At 36.3% G+C, this 27,129-nt stretch overlaps 1 protein-coding gene across 1 annotated transcript in view; it reads left to right on the plus strand.

Annotated features, from left to right (window-relative positions):
• Positions 1-1,282: 1,282 nt before the first annotated feature.
• The window catches only part of LOC128652651 (collagenase 3-like), a 63,009-nt gene continuing 37,162 nt past the window's right edge, over positions 1,283-27,129 (plus strand). Inside the window, exons 1-5 of the mRNA XM_053705583.1 lie at positions 1,283-1,423; positions 2,940-3,178; positions 5,726-5,874; positions 8,628-8,753; positions 19,359-19,520. Coding sequence (XP_053561558.1) covers positions 1,283-1,423; positions 2,940-3,178; positions 5,726-5,874; positions 8,628-8,753; positions 19,359-19,520 — 817 coding nt within the window. The remainder of the gene's footprint in view (positions 1,424-2,939; positions 3,179-5,725; positions 5,875-8,627; positions 8,754-19,358; positions 19,521-27,129) is intronic.

The raw sequence follows: 27,129 nt of genomic DNA on the forward strand, positions 1-27,129 counted from the left end.
TTCAAACTAAAATCTAATACTTACTCATTATGAAAGTCGGGTTATATGGGTCAATGGAATAAATCACAAATCAGTTACTATGTTTCACTTGAGCGGAAACGCCTTAATAAGGTGCCTGAAGTTAATCACACTGATGCGGCTGACACTCGAAGATATGCTGGGATCAACAAAGTATAATGCATATCGTAGCTGCTTACCATCTTTCTATACATTCAGTTCAAGAGCTGTGACTGGAGATGCTGCACTCTGTAAAATGTTAAATTTAAATCTTTTTAAAAAATCCAGAAGAATGAGGAGAAAAAAATATTAAAGCTTAACATTTGTTGTTTTAAAAACCATGTGGCCAACAGACAATATAAAAAATCCTACGCGTTTCGTGCCTACTTCATGGCACTACATCATGACGAATTACCATGATGTAGACATGAAACGTGTAGGATTTTTGATGTTACTATTTGTGCCATTACTATGTGTTCTTCTATTTTTCTGAATTTTTTTAATGGAAGTACAGCTACAGTAGACAGGAACAAAAAGGGACAGCAGCCTATCCGACAACTGAGCACCACAGCATCAAGGTGTAGGTAAATACATTCTAGTACAAGCCTGGAAATAAAGCATTGAAGGACAGTTTCACACACAAGAATAAAATAGATTTTTTTTCTTAATTTACTGTCCCATTACTATGATCAACTTTTCTCTAGATCACCAATGGCCAACTGGCAGGCCAAGGCCACATGCGACCCTCTGCACTAGTTTTTTTGCGGCTCCCAGAATGTGTGCCATCGTTTTTGTGGTCCCAGGAGAAAGTGAAATTAATAATGTGGGATTTCTGGTGTGTGGGCAAACAAGGTAACTGCAACTGAGGAGCCCTCTGGAGGGTGAAACCATGTAGCTAAATCTAGGAAATACATTAATAAGTTGACTTCTTTATAGCAACGTATGTATGCTCTATGTTCTGATTTTAATATATTATTTATCTCAAAATAAAGTACAGAATTAAGCTTATTTGTATTCTGCATAGAGACCTGACATCAATATACCAAATAGAATGAGCAGATGAAGCATAGAATATCTGTTAGAATTATGAGCAATATAATAGAAATGCAGTTGTTAGTCTTTCTTATCATATTATGCAAATACAATTCATTAACGGTTTTGTAACACTTGCAAGAAATTGTATTTTACTGAATTCTACATCATAATTGTGGTTGCTAGATAAGAAACTGACACAGCATTCATGTTGATATAAATATGTCTCTGTTAATTGACTCTCTGATACAAGATGGATATTACTATAGACCTGAACATGTTACTTATGAAAATGGGCTTTCTTTTCTGGAGTTTGGCAAACTGCATGCCAGTTCCATCCTTCACACAGCCTAGTATAGGAGCAATTTCTGAACAGGATCTACAGTTTGCAAAGGTATATACACTTTTACATTTAAAGGGGACTCTGTTACTTTTAATATTCTGTGTTTTTTTTTTTTTTAAATAACTTTAAAACTGATTATAAGCATATTGTACTGGAGGCCATTTTAGTCAGGCCTGCTAATGGTCAGGTCAGAAGATGGGCAGCATGAAACAGTAAACAGAAAAAACTAACTATCCCTTTCTTTTCCTTTCCTAATTTTAGCATTGCACCTGTGCATTCCTCCTCCTTCCCTCCTCTTTCACATTCTCCATTATTTTATCTTTTCTCTTTTTCTACCTCCCCTCATTTTCATCCTTCCCTCTCTCTATTGCTCATCCCATTCCTCTCTCCCTCTCTCTTCTCACTCTCTTTCACTGTCACTCCCTTTATCCTCTCTAACTTTCTCTGTCCTACTTACATTTTGCTAATTTCCTGTTCTCCCTCTGACTGAGCCTGCACCTCTAGGGAAGCCATCTGGCCTTCAAATCATTAATGGTGTCACTCCAGGGGGGGGGGGTTAGTGGGTCCTTAGATCCACCCTTACCATGTGATTAATTTTTTTTGGATTTGTCTTTCCAAATATGATGACAGTGCTGCTGTATATAAAAAAAACACTATGCCACCACATTTGTAGAGGAAGTGCATGCCCTATGGGGCAAACTAACCAAGAGGGAAGGGTGGCTCATATCTCTGTCTAAGACTAGTGCAAAAAATTACAGTTGACAAGCAAGAAATAAGGCCCTTTTCCCCTGTTTTAAATGTGTCGTTTTTTTCTTCTCTGGCTAGTAATTTTTTATCTTACATTTTAGTGTTATTTTTTCTGCCCTGGAAGGATAGTCATCCCTGTACTATAATAACCATTTACTCATATTATCTCATACTCGCTAAAGTCAGGGCCGGCTCAACCATGGGACCAAGTGGGTCCAAGGGACCCAGGCAGCACTTGACAAATGCCAGCACTTCAGTGACTTAGTCAGTCACTGTCAGACCCAGACCATTATAGACAAAGATACAGAATCGGTCAGGGGTGAAATTCTGCTGGTACAAGTGAACCTCTGCCCTAACTTCCTTCCCACTTATTGCACAATTGTGCAAAAGCATTGGCTGCATGCAGGTAGGCAGGCTTAGTAAAGTTAGCGGCCAGGCTAGTAGGTTGATATGCTAATCAGTAATGTTACTACTGGGGGGGGGGGGGGGGCGTTTTGCAGAAGAGATTACACTCTACATTGCTCTGTACTCACTGGCTTTATTTTCTGTAATCCTGGGTGCACAGACTTTTGGGGTTGGCATTACTCTTTATGTCAAGTTTGTCTGAGTAATCTGCTTGCTCACAAACAAAACATAGGGACATTTGAGTTTGTACATGTTTATCACTAAATATTAAGTTAAATGTCTTCTACAAAGGAATGTACAATACTATGCATTGCCAGTTAATTTGACTCTTTAATAGAAATGTGAAAGAAGTGAGAGGACAATAATTAATTTGCAATTTTCAAACTGTAATACTTTCATGTTATGCTATTTTCAGAGGTACCTGAGTGCTCTGTACAACCACCCACGTAGTGCTGTAGTGCACAAGAGGAGCACAGACTCCACGGAAAATCAGCTTTATGCAATGCAGTCTTTTTTTGGGATTCCTGCAACTGGAGAACTTAATAATGAAACCTTAAATCTGATGAAGATGCCAAGATGTGGAGTTCCAGATGTGGCGGAATACAAAGTTATCTACACAAAGATAAAATGGGCTTCAAATATCTTAACGTATAGGTATGTAAAATATTCATATAATTCACATAATGAAACTTATTAGGATATATACTGTATATATATATATATATATATATATATATATATATATATATACACACACACACACATAATATGCTTTTCATACTCTTAAAAATTGTTTTTATGTGTTAAAAGGGATTTTAAGTAAATATCAACACATTAATATTAACTCCGTTGCAGCATTTAAATATGAAAACTGTTATTAATGTTAAAAAGCTACAAAGTTAAAATCAGTTCCATTGCAGCAACGCACTACTGGGAGTTAACTGAACACTTGGTGAGCCAATGACAAGAAACAAATGTTTGTAGCAACTCACCACCAGCTATCTCCCAGTAGTGCATTGCTGCTGAGCATATGTAAACAGGCTTTTAAACAAATGATAAAAAGAGAACAAAGTATATTTGATAATGGAAGTGAATTCAAAAGTGGCTTAAAATTACATGCTGATGATCTATCTGAACCTTAAACGTTTTATTTTGAATTTCATGTCACTTTAATGTTTTAATAAGTTTTCACCTTGTCTACTCTACAGCCATTCCCACCTATTGGGCCGGTGGAAAAATATCACAGTAGTTTACTAGGAAGAGAAAAAGTTGCTAGTAATAAAGGAAAAGTTACTAGTCTACTCAGTGTTAAAGATCTAAACAATATCATACCACAAACAGGCAATCGCTATGTAGTCTGTAATACATAATAAATTAAAGGGCATTTGTATAGTCTGAAATATGTTACTGAGGTGCATAGTCAATTCCACATAGAAAGAACATCCATAAAGGAAGTAATACTATAAAGAGGGGGATGTTTATAGTCTGCAATCTCCCACACAGACAGTATGGCAAAGACTAGCCAGACTTCATTTGGGGGAAATAATAATAATAATAAAAAAATCCACAGCATACAGACGAGCTCAGTCCAATCTTGCATCAATTTTCTGTTGTAATATGCCTCCAGGTCTTACTGTTGATAGGAAAGAACTTAGTCACAGTTTTTTTTTATATATATATATATATATATATATATATATATACATATATATATACACATATATATATATATATATATATATATACTGTATATAAATATATATATATATATATATATATATATATATTTATTTAAAGATAATACAAAAAATCTGAACTTAAAAAAAATGCAAATATTTACAAAGCAGCTATTTTATCTGAAAGACGTATCCTTTTTTAATCATAATTTCAGCCATTTGGGTTTTAAAAATAACACACCATTATAAATGCAAATAATTACATATAAATAAAACAAGCCTTTCAAAATATACTTCAAATAATTAAAAGAAAATAATGTAAGCAAATAGTGTAACATTTAACTAATTTAGGTAGAAAACCCTTTATTCATATTGCTTAGGAAAGAAAAAGGTTTGGATTTCAGAATAGTTTGGATTTTGGAATATTTGCATCTTTAAAAAACAGTTTGGAGAGGGGATGGAACCAAGTGTAAACAATATCTAATGCCATTTAGGCAATATGTACATGTCATAGCTTATACTGTACTTGTAACCTAAAGATAGTTTTATATACAATTTAGTACCATTATATACATCATACCCTCAGAAGTATAGTACAGTACTGTAAGCAGAAAGGAAATATGTGTTGTTTTAAATAAATACAGCCTATTATTTGCATTTTAGAACACACAAAAAAACAAAGACACAGGCAGAGAAAATTGTCACAAATGGGAAAGAATAGTATTTTTTGATAATTTGATTTTTAAAAAAAATATATTAATTAAAAAAATTTGGATTTCAGAATAAGTTTGGATTTTGGAATTCTGGATTTAGGGATTTGTACCTCTATGGTAACATTACATTAAACAAAGAGAATCGTTAAGACTCAACAAATCTAAAGATGTGTATTCTCAGCTCATCATCTGGTACTTTTTGATAAAACTCAATCTTTAGCCTTTTTCCAACCTCCAACTTATTTTTATTCAGTGATTGTACGTTTCACTGTTTTTTATTTACATACTGATACAGGGAAGAAACAGTATGTACAAAGCAAACGGCAAAAGTGTTCTATGTTGGCATGGCTGCAAATGTAAAACAAATAAATAAAACGATAAATAAATAAACAGAAAAAATAATGACATTCTGGTGTTTGATGTTAAAGTTAAAGGGTCTAGCTTTGCACAACCAACATTGTTATATTAATACACTTTATTACAAGGTAATCACAGAGGTAAAACGTGCATTAATATTACTGTGTTGGTTATGCAAAACCTGAGAATGGGTAATTAACTATCTTTTTAAACAATAACAATTTTTAAGTAGACTGTCCCTTTAAACTTGCAATCATCTTAATGAAACTCTGTGATGGTACATTTGTCTGTACAAAGCTTTTATCTGGTTAGTGGTACTGTTTATTTTCGGGTGTATCATGAACTATGTTTGTTTATTTCCTTTTGTAAAATAAAGTTACTAAATGTATTTTTTTATGAATTTGTTTACACAAACCAACTTAATCTCATTTCCTTTTGTTTTTTACACCATGTAGAATTGTAAATTATACTCCAGATCTGACACCTGCTGAAGTTGATAAGGCCATACGGGAGTCATTCAGGGTGTGGAGTGATGTCACCCCGCTAGTATTTATTCAGATTCACAGCGGAACTGCAGACATCATGATAGCTTTTGGGTCTCGAGGTATATTCCCTGATTTCTTAGTTATTTTCTTATTTATATTCCATGATTTTGTATGTATTTTCTTATTTACACAGTTGAAAATAGAATTTATGATACCATAAATTTAAAAAACTAATATTAAGAGTGTGGATTTTTTTTTTTTTAATGTTTATATCCTTTTACCCTTTTCTAACTGAGAGATCTGATGTCCTGTTACTTGGCAAGTTACAGCGAAGAAACGGCAAAACAGTCACTGTATTTGAGTAGAAAATAGTCACTGGTCACTATACAGGGAGTGCAGAATTATTAGGCAAATGAGTATTTTGACCACATCATCCTCTTTATGCATGTTGTCTTACTCCAAGCTGTATAGGCTCGAAAGCCTACTACCAATTAAGCATATTAGGTGATGTGCATCTCTGTAATGAGAAGGGGTGTGGTCTAATGACATCAACACCCTATATCAGGTGTGCATAATTATTAGGCAACTTCCTTTCCTTTGGCAAAATGGGTCAAAAGAAGGACTTGACAGGCTCAGAAAAGTAAAAAATAGTGAGATATCTTGCAGAGGGATGCAGCACTCTTAAAATTGCAAAGCTTCTGAAGCGTGATCATCGAACAATCAAGCGTTTCATTCAAAATAGTCAACAGGGTCGCAAGAAGCGTGTGGAAAAACCAAGGCGCAAAATAACTGCCCATGAACTGAGAAAAGTCAAGCGTGCAGCTGCCAAGATGCCACTTGCCACCAGTTTGGCCATATTTCAGAGCTGCAACATCACTGGAGTGCCCAAAGCACAAGGTGTGCAATACTCAGAGACATGGCCAAGGTAAGAAAGGCTGAAAGACGACCACCACTGAACAAGACACAGAAGCTGAAACGTCAAGACTGGGCCAAGAAATATCTCAAGACTGATTTTTCTAAGGTTTTATGGACTGATGAAATGAGAGTGAGTCTTGATGGGCCAGATGGATGGGCCCATGGCTGGATTGGTAAAGGGCAGAGAGCTCCAGTCCGACTCAGACGCCAGCAAGGTGGAGGTGGAGTACTGGTTTGGGCTGGTATCATCAAAGATGAGCTTGTGGGGCCTTTTCGGGTTGAGGATGGAGTCAAGCTCAACTCCCAGTCCTACTGCCAGTTTCTGGAAGACACCTTCTTCAAGCAGTGGTACAGGAAGAAGTCTGCATCCTTCAAGAAAAACATGATTTTCATGCAGGACAATGCTCCATCACACGCGTCCAAGTACTCCACAGCGTGGCTGGCAAGAAAGGGTATAAAAGAAGAAAATCTAATGACATGGCCTCCTTGTTCACCTGATCTGAACCCCATTGAGAACCTGTGGTCCATCATCAAATGTGAGATTTACAAGGAGGGAAAACAGTACACCTCTCTGAACAGTGTCTGGGAGGCTGTGGTTGCTGCTGCACGCAATGTTGATGGTGAACAGATCAAAACACTGACAGAATCCATGGATGGCAGGCTTTTGAGTGTCCTTGCAAAGAAAGGTGGCTATATTGGTCACTGATTTGTTTGTGTTTTGTTTTTGAATGTCAGAAATGTATATTTGTGAATGTTGAGATGTTATATTGGTTTCACTGGTAAAAATAAATAATTGAAATGGGTATATATTTGTTTTTTGTTAAGTTGCCTAATAATTATGCACAGTAATAGTCACCTGCACACACAGATATCCCCCTAAAATAGCTATAACTAAAAACAAACTAAAAACTACTTCCAAAACTATTCAGCTTTGATATTAATGAGTTTTTTGGGTTCATTGAGAACATGGTTGTTGTTCAATAATAAAATTAATCCTCAAAAATACAACTTGCCTAATAATTCTGCACTCCCTGTATAAAACTTATAACAAAGCTGATTGGTTAATTTTCTCTTGTTTTGCCCAGACACTCTTCTCATTGGTCTCTTGTTTCTGGTCAGAATTGATTTACCTCTTTATTTTAACTGAGGTTTTATCTGCATGTTTTGTATTCTGCAGTACTGTAAAGGTCTGCACAAAGCAGTAAGGAAAGGGACATAAAACAAGTTGGGATAGAGACAAAATATAATAATATGTACAGTACTTTAATTACTTTACCTGCAAATTTATACTGCAGTGCCTCGCCATTAACCCTTTCTTTTAAGTTTCTGAATTGTACAGCTCTAACTCCCCCTACACAATCCCTTATACGGCTGTCTATATATTTATATCTATATTTACCATTGATATGGTAGAATGCAAGACTTTAACACTTATTATCTGCTGGAGCATGCCTAGAAGCAAATAAGCTGTTGTGAACTCAGTGGAAATACAATGCCTGTGTTTCTGATGCTAAACACAAGGGGTGGATCAGACTTCTCCAGACAGCATAGCTGTGTAACTAATTTTGCTTATTTTTGAAAATTATTTTAAAATTCTTGCCAGCAATTTTTAAACAATTTTTTTTATGCAAACTATTTTTACTTTATTAGCCCTTTTAGGATATGCACAGATCTCAACCTGTTTTATGGCACTTTAAAGCAGAACAGGAGTCTCTAGTCTTGTTATTGAATCAGATTATGAAGAGCTCAATAACACCTGGTTCAGACTGTGTTTGCCTGTAACATTATATGTACATTTTTTTGAGTTTGTTAAAAATATTAAAGGGATTTTCAAATGTCCCTTTTGGGTATGGAAACATAGTTTCAGTTATTTTTATTTAGTTTTTTTCTAATGCTTAGAATGTGTGATACTAAATCAGTGTTCTTATCAGTTAGGTTTGTCTTGTTTTTAATTTAGAGCATGGCGATTTTTTCCCTTTTGATGGACCTTTCGGTGTATTAGCTCATGCTTTCCCTCCTGGAGAGCAGATTGGGGGAGACACGCATTTCGATGAAGATGAAACGTGGACAGTGGATAAAAAAGGTGACATTATTATTACTAATATTATATATAATATTATTATTACTATTATTATTATTGCTAGAAAAAAAACGCCCAAAGAAATCCAAGCAAAAGAAGAAGGTGCCACTAGATACATCCAAATTCTTTATTAGTTCATATTTAAAATGTATTTATTTATTATAATTGCTGTTGTTACAATTACATTAGGATCTGTCGGATATAATTTGTATTTTTTGGAAGTTTTATTCTTAGTAAATACTGTGATCGCTAAATGCGCTTCTCTTTAGTTCATATCAAATAGGAGTAGGTTCTTTGGGGTCAATTTATCAAGGCTTTCACCAGCCTTTGACCCCCTACGACTGCAGGATCTCACAAGATAACCTGCAGTATATATTTAACAAGCAGTGGTCATTAGACCGCTGTTTCCCTAACCTCTCGCCACCTCTTAGTTGGCGAATTTCAATCTCTCTGGTCTCATCCGACTGGGCAGATTGACAGCTCCTGCCCGCGCGTGATTGCCTGTGAGCGGGCAGGAGGCGGCGTTGCACAAGAGCGCAAAATTGCTTTCGTGTGCAATGCTGAATTCCAGCAGCAGAATTCAGCCCACCAGAGGCGAGCTGTGGCGGACAGGGGCACGTATGTCCGCCCCAGCTTGATAAATCAATCCCTAAACTGATGTCCATTTGTCCTGTTTGTATCCATAGAAAACCTATCACCACTGGACAAATGTTTTAACACATTTGTTTAAAAAAAAAAAAAAAAAAGCAAAAACAAAATAATTAAAAGGCATCAAACACATGGTACTTTAAAATTTTATTTTTATTTTTGTAACATATGAGGCGATTTGGTAGCCACATAAAATATCTTCAATGCTTTAGGAAGTTTTTTTTTCCACTTGAGAGCAAAGTATTTATCTGGCTGTAGAAAAATAGTTAATATGAAAAATAAGATTAAAATATAGAATTAATGGCAGCCAGCAAATAAATAATTCTCATAGAGTAACTATGATTAATAAGCCTATTGATATAATAAGCCTGCTGTCACATTAAACAATTCTGCAGAACTCATTGGAGCTCTTGAAAGAGAGAAAATAACTTTATATATTTTTCAAGATGGATTAATGGGACAGTAAACTTAGAAATTAGATATTGTGTGTGTCTTTAAAGGGATACTAAACACATTTTTCATGATTCAAATAGAGCATGCAATTTTAAGCAACTTTCTAATTTACTCCTATTATCTTTATTTTTGATTCAGCACCCTGGATAGCGCTTGCTGATTGGTGGGTGCATTTAGCCACCAATCAGCAAGCGCAACCTAGGTTCTGAACCAAAAATGGGCTGGCTCCTTAGCTTAGATTCCTGCTTTTTTAAAGTGAAGGTCCATTTTGATGAATTAGTGCCCGGTTTTTAATAAACCTATTAAAAACAAGGGCACTTTAATTCATCAAAATTGACATTTCACTGTTTTCTTCAAAAACTTACCTTTTAACCCTGGCAGCCGCTCCAGCACTTCCTCCGCCCGTCACAAGCCGCCTTCGAGGGTCCAAAATGACGAATCCGGCTTCCTCCAATCACAGCGTTGCATCAGGCCAAAATTCCCCCGGGGGGAAAGCTGTGATTGGAGGAAACCTGGATCGTCATTTCTGACATCTGCAGAGACTTCCGACAGCCGGGAGAATCGCTGGAGATGCTGCAAGGATTAAAAGGTAAGTTTTTGAAGAAAACTGTGAAATGTCAATTTTGATGAATTAAAGTGCCCTTGTTTTTAATAGGTTTATTAAAAACCGGGCACTAATTCATCAAAATGGACCTTCACTTTAAATAAAGATAGCAAAAGAATGAAGAAAAATTGATAATAGGAGTAAATTAGAAAGCTACTTAAAGGGACAGTATACACCAGAATTGTTATTGTTTAAAAAGATAGATAATCCCTTTATTACCTATTCCCCAGTTTTGCATAACCAACACTGTTATATTAATATATGTTTTACCTCTGTGATTACCTTGCATCTAAGCATCTGCAGACTGCCCCCTTATCTCAGTGCTTTTGACAGACATGCAGTTTAGTCAATCAGTGCAGACTCCTAAATAACTCCACGGGAGTGAGCACAATGTTATGTATATGACACACATGAACTAGTACTGTCTAACTGTAAAAAACTTTCAAAATGCTCTGAGCTAAGGGACGGTTTTCAACAGTTTAGAAATCAGTTTGAGCCTAGCTAGGCTTAGCTTTTCAAAAATACCACCAAGGGAACAAAGCAAATTTAATGATACAAGTCAATTGGAAAGCTGTTTAAAATTGCATGCCCTATCTGAATCATGAAAGTTTTTTTTGGACTTGACTGTCCCTTTAAAATTGAATGTTCTATCAGAATCATGAAAGAAGAATTTGGGTTTAGTAGCCCTTTAAGTTTTTTCTGAAACAAAGAAACACAAACCTGAGTGGAGTTTTAATAACATTATTTTATTATTAAACTTGTGTTTTGTAAGTTTTCTGTTATCCCCTCCAAGCCCATAGCTTTATTTTATGTTCAGCAGTGGGTATTTCAGGAATGAGGAGCTGTAGCACTCCTTCTAAACATTTACTATTATGCACTCCCCTATGACCTGCTGTCTGCCCTGCTTCTTTAAGCATACGATGAATGAATAGATAATTGTATTACTGATCTTTGTTGCCCAAGGGGTTAAGAAGCGTCCTGCAGCATCAGTCTTCAACCAGCAACAGTGAATTGCATCCTGATTCCTTAAAAGGGCATGGAAGTCAGAATTAAAGTTTTATGAGGATACAATATTAAAAAAGCATTCCAGTTTACTTATGTTATCACATTTACCCATTTATCTTGGTAAAAGTTGTTGAAACTTAGCTCCATTCCATCAGAGCATACTAAGGTAGGCTCAGGAATGAGACACATGCACAATTCTGATCCTAAGAATGAATTCAACTTCAATTTCTCCATTAATCAGTTTACAAGAACAGATAATTATCTGCATTACTAGTGGTTTTGCCCTTTAGCCATTTTTATCATCTCTGTGAAATGTCTTCAATACTCCACAAAGAATTTATTTTGTTTGAAATATGAATAATTGGTAAACACTAGCTGAGTGAATTTGTGAGCCTTTCAGTTGTGTACGGTTTAGAAAATGACTGTCCTAAGGCATAAAACATAAAGACAGGTTTACTACTCTTTATTTAGCAAAACAATGAGTAAGAATGAATGTTGAATTTACACACACATATGACGTATGTGTTCGATGTGCCTTCCATTTTAGTTAAAATACAAAGGCTGAATAGTAAGATAAATAAACCATACGTGTACTAGATGAAAAGGTGATTTAAAAACTTTAGTAGTAAAGTGAAAAAACATATTTGAGTATCTATAAATGTGGTTCAGCAGTTAGACAGAAGCATACGTTGAGCATAGCTTCTGAACTAAAGGAGCATGAAACCCCCAAAAAAGCTTTCATGATTCAGATAGAGAATACACTTTTGAAAAACTTTCCAATTTACATCTATTATTTAATTTGCTTTCTTCTCTTGTTATCCTTTGCTGAAAGGTTTATCTAGGAAAGCTAAGGAGCAGCAGAGAACCTTGGTTCTAGCTGTTGATTGGTGGCTGCATATATATATCAATAGTGATTGGCTCTCCCATGTGTTCAATTAGAAACCAGCAGTGTATTGCTGCTCTTTCAACAAATGATACCAGAAGAATGAAACAGATTAGATAATAGAAGTGAATTAGAAAGTTGTTTAAAATTGTATTCTCTATCTGAACCATTATTATTATTATTATCAGGTATTTGTAGAGCGCCAACAGATTCTGCAGCGCTGTAAACATAGTCGGTATACAGAATAGCTTTTGTAGGGATCAAGTGGGTAGAGGGCCCTGCCGAGAGTTTCACTGTTGCAGTCGGCTCTTATGAAGGCGATCTGCAAACAGCTGGGCTGATAGGCTTACATTCTAATGGGTTCAAGGGGAAAGCAATGGAGTTAGGAAAGGTTAGTGTTGGTTGTAAGCATTCCTGAATCGTAGAGTTTTTAGGGAGCGCTTGAAGCTGTTAAAACTAGAGGAGTGTCTTGTGGAGCGAGGCAGGGAGTTCCACAAGATGGGGGCCAGTCTGGAGAAGTCCTGTAAATGGGAATGTGAGGAAGTAACAAGATGGGAGGAGAGGAGGAGATCCTGAGCTGATCGAAGGGGACGGGAGGGAGAGTATCTGGAGACAAGTTCTGAAATGTAGGAGGGAGCAGTGCAGTTGAGAGCTTTGTATGTCAGAGTGAGGATTTTTTGTTTAAACCTAGAGGCAAGAGGAAGCCAGTGAAGGTATTGGCAGAGAGGTTCAGCAAATGAAGAGCGATGAGTAAGGAAGATTAGCCTGGCAGAGGCATTCATAATGGATTGTAAAGGAGCTATGCGGCAGCTAGGTAGACCAGAGAGGACGGAGTTGCAGTAGTCGAGGCGGGAAAGGATGAGGGAGTGGATAAAAATCTTAGTTGTATCTTGTGTAAGGAAATGTCTAATTTTAGCAATGTTTTTAAGGTGGAAGCGGCAGGCTTTAGCCAAGGACTGAATGTGAGGAGTGAAGGAAAGATCTGAGTCAAGTTTGACCCCAAGACATCGGGCATGCGGGGTAGGAGTAATGATGGAATTATCAACAGTTATATAAATTTTGGGGGTGGAGACATTGGAAGAAGGGGAAAAAATAAGGAGTTCAGTTTTGGAGAGATTTAGCTTAAGGTAGTGAGAGGACATCCAAGATGAGATATGAGAAAGACAGTTAGTGACACGGGTTAGTAAGGAAGGAGGTAGGTCTGGTGCAGAGAGGTAGATTTGGGTGTCATCGGCATACAAATGATATTGAAACCCATGGGACTTTATTAAGGAACCTAATGATGACGTGTAGATTGAAAAGAGAAGGGGACCGAGGACAGAGCCTTGAGGTACCCCAACAAAAAGTGGTAACAGGGCACAGGATGCTCCGGAGAAGGCTACAAATGTACGGTTAGTCAGATAGGAAGAGAACCACGAGAGAACTGTGTCGCAAATGCCAAAGGATTGGAGGGCTTGGAGCAGAAGAGGGTGGTCAACAGTAACAACGGCTACAGACAGGTCAAGGAGGATAAACAGAGAGAAGTGGCCTTTGGATTTTGCTGTAAGTAGGTCATTGGTAACCTTGTAGAGTGATGGGGACGAAATCCAGATTGCAGTGGGTCAAGAAGAGAGTTTAGTGTAAGGAAATGGGATAGACATGCGTATACAAGCTTTTCGAGGAGCTTTGAGCCAAGAGGGAGTAGGGAAATAGGGTGGTAGTTGGATGGGGAGGTTGGATCGAGGGAAGGTTTTTTGAGGATAGGTATGAACAGTGCATGTTTTAGAGATGAGGGAAATATACCAGTGCTGAGGGAGAGGTTGAAAATGTGTGTGAGTATGGGGGTACCATGATAGAAAAATGTTGGGTTTCATTTCCCTTTAAGCTTAAAGGGACATGAAATTCAATATTAAACTTTCATAGTTCAATTAGAGCAAAAAGTTTAAAAACGTTCTCAATTTACTTTTAAAGGGGCGTTAAACTGCTGGCAACAACTGCGCTAGTGTGGTTACTACTCACCATGGTATTGTTTATCCTCCTGTGCCCATAGCTTTATTTAAAGTCGCTTTCTTATTTTATTTTAACCCCTTACAAATATTGGTTAGTGAAGCTCCGCATCTTCACACTTGGTGTTGTCGTCTTGGCCCTTATTTTTACAACCTGAGACCAAAGCAGTGTGCATTTCACTTGAAAGCCTTTGTTCTCTATTGTGGGAGATAAACCAAACTGCAAGGTACAGCTTTCAAAAAGCTGCCAACATCACTGATCTGTGAATGTGTACCACAGCTATCACAGAGTGACAGAATACGTGCATTCCAAGATGGCAGCCCCCAGTATGAAGAAACAGAGCCTCACCAACTGGCACCTGTAATGGGTTAATATAAGGGAATTTGAAGAGAGCTGAAGACATGTGTGGAAAAGCAATAGCATGGTCCTGCAATTATAGTTGTACCCAGCAGTTTAATGTCTCTTTAATATTAAACTTTCAGTTTTTTTTGTTTTTTTTTAAATCTATAGTTTTGCTTATTAACGTTTTAGAAGTATACTAATGTATACCTCCCCCAGCTTGCTCCTGTGTGTGTAAAGGGTCTTTTCATATGCAGAGGAAGGGGGAGGGGGAGTGTCTGCTGTTTTGCTATACAGCCACTTTCAGTGGATGTTCCAGCTAATCTTTTCAACAGAGCTAAACTGGGAGCTTCTAAGTAAGTTTTTAAATGGAAAATGAAAATTGGTGTATACTGTCCCTTTAAGTAACACAAGTAAAGATGCAGTTATAAATTTGGTGGAATAATAAAAAATAAAAAAACTTTTGGGATCAGCAAGATCATTATATTTCCAAATGTTTTTGTAATTCAAGCCGCTAGCCCAGCGCTTAAAGGGACACTGAACCCAAATTTTTTATTTTGTAATTCAGAAAGAGCATGCAATTTTAAGCAACTTTCTAATTTACTCCTATTATCAATTTTTCTTCGTTCTCTTGCTATCATTATTTGAAAAAGAAGGCATCTAAGCTTTTTTTTGGTTTCAGTACCGTGGACAGCACTTTTTTATTGGTGGATGAATTTATCCACCAATAAGCAAGGACAACCCAGGTTGTTCACCAAAAATGGGCCGGCATCTAAACTTACATTCTTGCATTTCAAATAAAGATACCAAGAGAATTAAGAAAATTTGATAATAGGAGTAAATTCGAAATTTGCTTAAAATTTCATGCTCAATCTGAATCACAAAATATTTTTTTTGGGTACAGTGTCCCTTAAAATAATTCTGGCTCTAATAAAAATATGCAGATGTGATGGTGATAACCAAAATTATTTGAACTCCTATGCGGTAATCATTTATCTTTCAGAAATATTCACTCTCTAATTTTCCTGGATATCCATCAGTATGTACAAAGTCATCTGTACACGTTAGTTGCTTCCTTCTTCATACTATGTGTAGTATGGTAAAAATAACAGAAGAGTCCATCTAAATGATGGAATACATAAAGGTTAATTTATACTCTTTGATTGGCTATAATGAAACATTACCTCTTGTTTGTGATTTCTTTGGAGTATGGCTCATGTACCCTGATATCTGTTTATACTTTTATGTAGAGAAGTATTTCTCAACTGTGGTCTTCAAGTACCCCCAACAAGACAGGATTTTATTATAGCTGAACCAGTGCACAGGTGAAGTAATCAGCTGATCACTCAGTAACCGTGGTTACTAACCTGCTTTCATCCACAAGCTGATTATTTCACCTGTGCACTGGTTCAGGTATAATGAAAACTTGGCCTGTTGGGGGAATTTGAGAACTGTGGTTGAGAAACAATGATGTAGAGCCCTTTTGCAATATTACATTAAATTGCTTTGCATAATGTCTTGTGTAATTCCAAGAAAACATTTCAATTATTCAATTGATAATTCAATAGTCCCCTCTGGATCTGCTGCAGCCTCTCACGACTGCCTCTCATATTTTCCAAACCAATATATGCAAAAAGGGTTACACTCAGCTTCCAGGGAAACAATATTGACATAAAGAACAATTAAGAGAACCAATCATGCAGTATCACAGCACAAGGAAACATATGATAGGATATATGCTCATCAATAGTCATCCTTCAGTCTAAGGACATAATTGCAGTAACACAGAATAAAAAGAACCAGAGTGTAATATTAAAGGGACACTCAAGTCAAAATTAAACTTCATGATTCAGATAGAGCATGTCATTTTAAAAACTTTGCTATTTACTAGGGTTGCACCGATACCGATACTAGTATCGGTATCGGTACCGATACCAAGTACTTGCATGAGTACTTGTACTCATGCATTTGCACCGATACTTAAACAGATACCTCTACTTACTACCCATACTCTATCTTGTGGTGTTTTTTTCAAACTGCATGTTCCCATTTCATTTAAAGCTGGAGTGGAGACTAAACTAAAAATTGTTTACTACTGTTCTGCCAATACAAATTGCTCTTATTTGTATTATTGTAGGAGAGATCACTGTACTGTGTTCAGCAAACCCCTGAAGTACTGGGCAGTTAATAAACTGAGATTTCCAGCTCTGGCTAAAATGGCCCAAAAATATCTTTCTGCCCCATGCAGTGGTGTGGAAAGTTGAACCTCCTTACTGATAGCAAAAACAGACTTATAGCTGAACATGCAGAGATGCTTCTGTTCTGTTCCTTAAAAAGAACTTGCCACTAACTTTTGAAAAATTATTCTAATTGCTAGATTGCCTTTTTTACTGCTAGTTCTCATCTTGCACAATTATGTTCAAAACATACTGTACTCTGAGGAACATCTTAGCTTATATAATTGCAGGAAGAGTACTCATAGGAAAAATTAAGTTAATCCCAATGAACACTCATCCTGCAATTATAGGACTAGATTTAGATTACATTTGATTAGTAAACTTTACCAATGCTCTGTTCACATTTCCAACTCCATAGCCTTTAATGGAGTAGGACGTGTAATGAGAGCATTGGTAAAGCTTACCAGTCAAATGTAATCTAGCCCATAGTATTGTTCACCATGATTAAACAGTATTCTGTACTATTTTTTACTGTATGGCACTATTGGTTGGTTGCAATTTTATATTTGTTATTTATTGTTAATATATTTTATTGTAATATTTTTATTTCTAAACATATTCTGTGAACTTTGTGACAAATAAAACCTGTTTTATTATTTTATAATGTCTTTTGAACTACAGTCCTTCATAATTATAAAGAAGGAATCTTAAATAATTAGTCTGTATTGTGCTTGGTAAACTGTCACATGACTTAAAAAAAAAGTATCGGTAATTGGTATCGGCGAGTATTTGAAAACAAGTATCGGTACTTGTACTCGGTCTTAAAAAAAAATGGTATCGGTGCAACCCTACTATTTACTTCCATTAACAAAATGTGCACAGTCTTTTATATTTACACTTTTCGAGTCACCAGCTACTACTGAGCCTGTGTAAGAATTCATAGAATTTATGTATATGCATTTATGATTGACTGATCGCTGTCACATGATACAGGGGAAGTGTAAATACCAAAATAGATATAACTTTGAAATTTGTCAGGAAAAAATGTACTACTCATTTGAAGTTCAGACTAAGTGCTATTGCATTGTCTATTTATCATACACATGTTGATTATGCAAATCTACTGTATTTACCGGTCCTTTAAAAAATGCAGAACTTTACACATACTGAGATTTTAAAAGATAATCCACACATAATCATTTAATAAGACAAACATCACAGCTTCTCAAACAGTGAAATTTAGAAACATAGAATTTGACGGTAGACCAAAAAGGCCCATCAAGTCTACGCGTATTACATATTACTGTTTTTCTTAGTTTATCCTTATGCACGTCCCAGTTATTTTTTTATTATTTTACAGTCCCTGTGTTTGTCACCTCTTTTGGAAGTTTTTTCCATCAATCCACTACCCTTTCTGAAAAAAATGCTTCCTCACATTTCTCCTGAATCTGCTACCCTTTAACTTAAAGGGACATGAAACCCGATTTTTTCTTTCTTTCATGATTTAGGTAGAACATTTTAAAGAACTTTCCAGTTTATTTCTATTATCAAATTTGCTTCATTATCTTGGTATCATTTGTTGAAGGAGCAGCAATGCACTACTGGTTACTAACTAAACACATGGGTGAACCAATGCCAATCAGTATTATTATATATATGCAGCCACCAATCAGGAGCTAGAAACTAGGTTATTTGCTGTTTCTGAGCTTACCTAGATAAACCTTTCAGCAAAGGATAACAAGAGAAGAAAGCAAATTAAATAATAGAAGTAAATTGGAAAGTTTAAAATAGTATGCTCTAATTATGACTTTACTGTCCCTTTAATATTGTCACCCCCTTGTTTTGCTATTTCTTTTTTTTCTTGTAGAAAATGCTTTCTGCTTCCACTTTATTAAGTCAAAGGAGCAGTGCATTTCTGTGTGAACGCGCCTTCATTAGGAGTTAATCATTTTTGTTAATAAAGCTTATGCAACCTCAGTGTGCGTGTTCTGCATTCAAGTTTTGCATTTATGATATTTTGTCCCTATCATCTTTCTCATTTATTCTGTGCTACTGAATTGATACCATAACGATGGATGACAGGGAAGATATAAAGATTGTAACAGTCATATTTTTCCCTGTGCTCTGTATTATTGGCACTTTAGTTCTGTGATTTTCTATATTATTTCCTTTAGCTCTGAATTGGACCATTTTTGTATACTTTCATGTATAATTGCAACTCGTATTCAGTGCTATAAATGATAACCTTTTTATACATTTCATTTACATTGAGAAAATAAAACTGTTTGCAATATTTACTTAAGTTTTAATGCACATTGTATTAATATAGTAATAACTCATATTTCTTAACCTAGAATTTAATATTTCTGTTAATATAGATATGGGTAAGCTTATGTTACAGTAACATGCTGTGACAAAATACCTGTCAGGAAATGCATATTATTTTTATTTATTTGTTAACTTTAAACTACGTGGATAGGATCATTAATCAGTTTCTTTTTTTTCCTATGTAGAAAGTGACTTATTTACTGTTGCTTCACACGAGTTTGGACATGCAATAGGGTTAGACCATTCCCAGAATCCAGATTCTCTCATGTACCCACTCTATACATACGTGAATTCACAAAACTTCTCCCTTCCTGCTGGTGACATTCAGGAAATTCAAGACTTATATGGTAAGTAATACAAAATGGCTCTACTAGGTCTTAAAGGGACATGAAACAGTACTCCAGTAAAAAAAAAAAAAAGTTAAATCAAACTAAAACAATTATCAGCTTGTGTTAAAAAAACAGTAAACAACTTACTTGTTTTCTTACCAAATGAGCACTTAGAAATGTTCAGCCTGCAGTTAAATATGAAGGCATGCTGAAAACTCATGTTGCATTCTGCCTCTTCCGAGCATGGGCAGAAACTGACTTCCTGTCTCTCTAGCTTTCACTGAATAGTAAACAAGCTTGTGTTACTCTAGAAGTTATATGATCTCAAACTAGATATGCCTTCCTCTAGAGACCCCACCCCCCTTGTAGGGCTGTGACAGGAATTGATGGACACTTCCAGTCCATTACTTCCATGAAGTAGAAAAATAAATAAAGGATAAAAATCCTTATAAAATTATGAATAATACATATTGCAATGCTTTCTATTAAAAGGACACTAAACCCACATTTTTTATTTCATGATTCAGATAGAGCATGCAATTTTAAGCAACTTTCCTAATTACTCCTATTATCAATTTTTCTTTGTTCTCTTGCTATCTTTATTTAAAAAGCAGGAATGTGATGCATAGGAGCCGGCCAATTTTTGGTTGAGAACCTGGGTTATGCTTGCTTATTGGTGGGTAAATGTAAGCCTCCAATAAGCAAGCAATATCCAGAAAGTGCTTGTATGCTAAGGCACTGTGACTGAGCTCTGTAGCAACCCAAAGGTTGCAGGTTTGATCCCAGGCGAGGTTCGCTCAGCCTTTCATCCTTCCGAGGTCAATAAAATGAGCAGCACCTTAAGACCCTTATGGGTGATTAGCCGTGCTTTACAAGTACCCAATACATACATACATGGTGCTGAACCTAAAATGGTGTGGCTGCTAAGATTTACCTTCCTGTTTTCAAAATAAAGATAGCAAGAGAACGAAGAAAAATTGATAATAGGAGTAAATTAAAAAGTTTCTTAAAATGTAATGCTCTATCTGAATCATGAAATAAAAAAAATTGGGTTCAGTGTTCCTTTAAGCTTAAGCAACTATTAGTGTTTTTTTATTACAAAGATGAGACTTTAAGATTAAATATCCCTTTAAGAATTAAAAATGAGTAACATTTAACATTGTCTGAACTATTTTACCAGAGTATGGTGCCATTTTTTGAGCATCTATAAATCTTTCAACTGCAAAAGCTGTTACTGTTGTTTTAGAACTACTACTTTATTTTGAAGAACATTAAAGTACCAATAATTTGCTTGATGACAATACAAACCCTTGGAAATGAGCAATTTCACATTTCTGTGAAGCAGAGCAGAGAATTTTCAAAACCTATGTTTTTATTCTGTCAGTTCTGGGCATGAGCAAATCTGACTCCCTGTTATCAGTCTATTCACTAGCCTAGAAGCTTTATGACATCAGGCTAAGATAAAACTTCCTGCAAAGGCATCCTCCTTCTTGGGCTGTGACAGGAAGCACAAATGTAGTGTAAAAAAATAAATAAAAAGGTAACATCCATTTAGATGAATAATACATAATGCAATAATTTCTATTAAGTATAAGCAACTGCTAAGTGCTTTTTGTATTACAACAATGAAACAGACTGTTTAACATCCCTTTAAGTTACAAATACAGCCTTTTTAAAAAAGCAAACTGTATACTTTACGGGTTATGGAGTGTTATTGTATACACATACACGAGTTGCTCCCCCAAGCCTGCACCTAAGACCTCTATTTAAACAAATCGCGCCACATATTTTCAGGCAGGTTTGCCTTAAGCCGCATTATTTTTTTAAACATATTAAAAAAGAAACACAGGGGAAAGAAATGCGAATGTTTACATGAATGGCAGCATTACTTTATAAAACAAGCAGTGTTTTCAAACAGCGCATGAAAAAAGCAATCAGATAAATTGGGGTGTTATTTTCTGTTTTTTTTCAAATTTTAAGTATTTTTTTTCTGTAACTTAAGAGATTTCTGTGTGTACCTAGACATGTATTATGCATATACAAGTACTTTTTTTTTTATATACTGCTGTCTATTTTCTTTATTGCTTACAAGGGTGCTCACTAGCAAGTAGGTGGGAACGATTTGCAGCCAGAGTACAAGCGTGATTGCATTCTCATGTTTTTTTTTAGTATTCCAAGCCCATATGTTTGTCTGACACACTGCAGTCATGTGTCTTTTCCTGCAACATCTCACACACCGGCCTAAAGAGCTGCCTTTATCAGCTGGGCTGCTTGATTTTGAATATCGCCTCCTGATTTTAAGGCGAGTTTTGACACAAATCGTCAGGTTCAATTGATTTTGAATAAGGGCCTAAATATGCACACTATTGTCTTTACAGCCATTTTCTTTACTCAGACCATGTTTGCCTTCTGAAAGAAAAAGAAAACATGACTGGTTCAACAAATACAAAAAAACTAAAAAAACATTTCCTTCTGATTTTATTTCTTTAATATTTAAACCTATACTTAAATGGAAAATACATTCTTAATATTTCTAATGTGCTTAAAAAAGAGGGCTATTTAAACATGAAAAAGGTTATAGTTAAGGTGTTTATTTTAGGTCTAAAGCTAAGTGGAACTGCATATCTCTCTACCAGTTCCTTCACTGGCTTCCTCTAACCTCCATAATAAAACATAAAATCCTGACTATAACTTTTAAAGCTCTCAATAACACTGCTCCACCCTATGGGGCCAATTTATCATGGCACGAATGGGGCCAGATACCCTTGTTTCCGTGCAAGCCTTCAGGCTCCCCGGAAACAGGACTTAAGAAGCAGCAGTCTTAAGACCGCTGCTCCTTAACTCTTCCGCCGCCTCTGAGACTGCGGACATCAATCCGCCCAATCTCATATGATTGGGTTGATTGACACCCCATGCTAGCGAATCTGGGGGCAGGGGGCAGCATTGCACAAGCAGTTCACCAGAACTGCTTGTGCAATGATAAATGCTGACAGCGTATAATGTCAGCATTTATTGATGTCTAGCAGACATGATTACTACAGCGGATCATGTTCGCCAGACTCATGATAAATTGGCGTCTATATCTCCAACCTAGTCTCCAAATACTCTCCCTCCAATCCTGTCCCCTTCGCTCTACTCATGACCTCCTTCTATCCTCCTTTCTTGTTACCTCCTCACATTACCATCTACAAGACTTCTCCAGACTGGCCCCTATTTTGTGGAACTCGTTGCCTCGCTCTACACGACTCTCCCCTAGTTTTCAAACTTTCAAGCGCTCCTTAAAGACTCTACTGTTTAGGGATGCATATAATATACACTAACATTTTCCTATTTTAGTTCCTCTCCTCCTTTAGATATCCCATTGAACCCCCTTAGCATGTAAGCCTACGAGCCTAGCTGCTTTGTAGATCACCTTCATGAGAGCTGATTTACAACAGTTAAACTCTTGGCAGGGCCCTCTATCCATTTGTCTCCCATAATTATTGCCTTGTATATTAGAATCATGTCTTTAGTGCTGCGAAATTTGTTGGCGCTCTAACTGATAATAATAATATCTATGAAAACTGTCCCTGAGGGACTGATTGTTCACAGGCTGATTAGCAGAACACACATTGCTGGACAGTAATATTCCTTATAAGCATTAAAAAACTAATTATAAAAAAAAAACAACCTCTCAGTATAGGAACATCTATTTTACAACAACAACAAAATAAAAGAAAATATAATATATACTAAAATGCAACAATGAAAAATAAAGTGAATTATTTTAGTGTCTGTAGTTTTAGATTAAATAATGAGTAGAGTATCCTAGCTAAATAGTTGGTATTTATCTTTGCTGATATGTTTTTATGCTCCTACCAAAAAGAAGTTATTGGCAAAGGATAAGCTGAAATAATGATAACTCTACAACGCAGCCAAAAATAGGATGAATGGTAAAATCCAAACTAACTGTTGCCTTTGGAAGGATACTCTGTACGTCTATGAGAGAAGAAAAATAAGTGTAAGGAAAAGGCCTACAAACCATTCTAAATGTAAAGTCTATATTATTTTAAAGCATAGTTTAATTACATAGTAAAAGAGATAAAGCTTTTACATTGAAAAGTAGTATTAAAAAAAGGTTTAGACGTCCTTAATTATTTAAATCAGGTTTTGTGTATTGATTCCACATTACATGTTTAAAAGGACAGTCTACATCAGAATTGCAATTGTTTAAAAAGATAGATAATGGGGCCCATTTACCAAGCTCTGTACGGAGCTTGAAGGGCCGTGTTTCTGGCGAGCCTTCAGACTCACCAGAAACACCAGTTATGAAGCAGCAGTCTAAAGACCGCTGCTCCATAACCTGTCCACCTGCTCTAAAAGGCAGACAGACATTGCGTGAAATCAACCCGATCGAATACGATCGGGTTGATTGACACACCCTGCTAGCGGCCGCGAATCTGCAGGGGGCGGCGTTGCACCAGCAGTTCACAAGAGCTGCTGGTGCAATGCTGAATGCGGAGAGCGTATTGCTCTCCACATTCAGCTATGTCTGTCGGACATGATCCGCTGATCGGATCATGTTGTGGAGAGACATTTCATAAATAGGCCCCAGTGCCTTTACTACCAATTTCCTAGCTTTGCATAACCAACATTGTTATAATTGTTGCATTAATATACTTTATAACATTTAAACCTCAAAATTTCTGCCTGTTTCTAAGCCACTACAGACAGACTCTTATCACATGCTTTTTTATTTGCTTTTCACAACAAGAGACTGCTAGTTCATGTGGGCCATAAAGATAACATTGTGCTCTCTCCCATGGAGTTGTGCATGGCACTGCACTGCACTAACTGGCTAAAATGCAAGTCAATAGATAAATAAATAAAAAGTCATGTGATCAGGGGGCTGTCAGAAGATGCTTAGATACAAGGTAATCACAGAGGTAAAACGTATATTAATATAACCATGATAGCTGTGCAAATCTGGGGAATGGGTAATAAAGGGATTACCTATCTTTTAAAACAATAACAATTTTGGACTTGACTGTCCCTTTAAGAATACATAAAGCATCTGCATATATTAAAGGACCAGTAAATACAATTGATTTGCATAATCAACAAATGCATGATAAATAGACAATGCAATAGCACTTAGTCTATACTTCAAATGACTATAAGATTTTTGTCTGACAAGTTTCCAAGTTATGTATATTTCCCATCCAATTGTATCATGTGACACCCATCAGCCAATCGCAAATGCATATACCTATATTCTATGAATTATTGCACATGCTCAGTAGGAGCTGGTGACTCATATAGTGTAAATATAAAAAGACTGTGCACATTTGGTTAAAATAAGTAAATTGGAAAGTTGTTTAAAATTGCATGCTCTATCTGAATAATTAAAGTTTAATTTTGACTTGAGTGTCCCTGTAAATTAATTTGAATTTCAGAATGACAAATGAAATAAATCCCTTAAAATGGTAAACATTTTACACATTTTGGAGTAAAATAACATCTAGATATTGAAGATGTTTATTCTTTAGTCTGAAATTGTAGTCTATTTTTATTTATTTGTAAAGGAAATGATATAGTGCTGAGTACATGTGCAGGGCAATTGTTGATAAAACTGACAAACTTAGACACGACATTGGATATAGGTGGGAACTTACAGTATACAGGGTTAGGAGGAAGGAGATTAAAGATTTCTTTGAGAGTATCATATTTGTAGCATGACAGAAGCCGAAAAGGAAGAATATTTTGATGGCAGATAGTGTTGTGGAATTTTCGAGAGTAGGTGGTAATTTGCGCTCTTAGCAGTTTTTTTTTTAAATCAGATACTAATCTATTAGTGAAAAACAAAAAAACTCAAATAATACAAAACACTTTAATACAGTGCAGTTACAGTTCCTAAATTAACAGTTTGCACTTGTGAATTTTATTCTATGGCTCTCACTAAGGCAAAAAACAAACAAACAAAAAAACCTTCTTGTATAGTAACCACCATGGCTCACACTGAACTTAGCAATTTTGGAGTGCAGAACATTTAAAGGGACATTAAACACTAAATACATGCTAGATAGAATGATGCATTCAAAGAAAAGATTAGTCCATGACTAACATATAGATGTATTTTTTTTTTAATTTTCAAAAGAGCTTTATTTAAGTTATATATAATAATACACGTCATAAATTGAATGTACAGGATATACATCAGAAAATAAGCTAAGTAATACATCACCATTATAGTACATTGTACAGGTTCTGAGAGAACATGATATATACATAATCATTATTAGTGTAATGCAAAAAATCATATTCTTGATGTCAGTGTATTTCCTTTTTGTTCCCATGCTTAACTATATAGACCACTCATGGATCCAATTAATAAAGCTTACAAATGTAATACTGGGAACTCAGAACAAAAAACAAGAAAAAGAACATAAGGAGCTGGGGGGGGGGAGGAGGGAAAAGAGAGGCAAAAGGGAAAAGAGATAAGGAGCTGTGACAATGTGATTGAGATAAGCTAGCTTAGTTTATATCTGTAAGAGCCTCACATCAGCCTATACCAAACTGTGCTTAAAACTTTTAGGGATATGGTTTGGGTTTTACTAGGGAATTGAAAAGAGTTGAAATTGGTACTGGGCGTTAGTAATAGGTGTGCTACAACACATTGTATTTTGGTGCATGGATCTTTGTAGGGGGCAAAGATAAAGGAAGTAGGTGTGTTTTGAGCTATATCCCCGATATGGGGGCAGCAATAAAAAGCAGAAAAAATCAGTGCTTATGGCTGTTACCCTGTTAGATTATTAATCTGTCCCGCCCGCCGCAGGCCCCGGCCGCAGGCCTCACGGAGGGGAGGGAGATCAGTCTTTGAGCAATCTGTCGAGTGTAACCTATATATGTTAAGGCAGCCGCCTTTATAAATAGCTCTGATGGTAATTACCTTCCGGTGCGTGTAAGAAAAAGCAGAAAGTGATCTACGAGGGGAAACTGGTATATATAATCTCTACAACACACCATATCATATATCATAATCATATTAAGATACTACCCAACATAGTCTCGTCCTTTACCGTATAGCTGAACTGATGCAGTTTGCTCCAACATACCTCCCCACATACCGACATGTCACTGATAATTAAAGTGAAGCGCAACTTCCTACACCCCCAGGATCTTAAAAGTAAAGCATAAATCTGCAGCACTTGCAAAATAAACTATGTACATATTTAACGGGAACAGGCAATAGTCTTCTATAGGACCAGGCTGGTCAAGGGTGTGTTGTCCAAGAGGGGCGTCTGCAGACTACCCCACTCCTATTATTGGGAACTGGTCGTCCCTTTGAAAGAGTCTAATGTCCCCACCTGTGGCAAATGCATATCTCCGCCATCCGATCCTGACCGAAATGTCAGACCACCGGACTGATCGCAGGGCGGGGAGACCTTTTAGCTGCTTTGACACCTGCCGTGAAGTCTCTGTAGGAGTAGTCATCTCGATTCCGTATGCATACACGGAGCCCTTGCGTACAGTGTCTTGTTGTTTAGAGATGTCAGCCATGTAGCCATGCTTTGTCTCCGTAGTCTTGTCCGGTTGGGAGCTTTCATCCAATTCTCTGTGCCTTCTAATGGGTGCCAATGTATATGGA

This window comes from Bombina bombina, chromosome 3 (genome assembly GCF_027579735.1).
Source record: "Bombina bombina isolate aBomBom1 chromosome 3, aBomBom1.pri, whole genome shotgun sequence".
In the NCBI taxonomy this organism is placed as follows: Eukaryota; Metazoa; Chordata; class Amphibia; order Anura; family Bombinatoridae; genus Bombina; species Bombina bombina.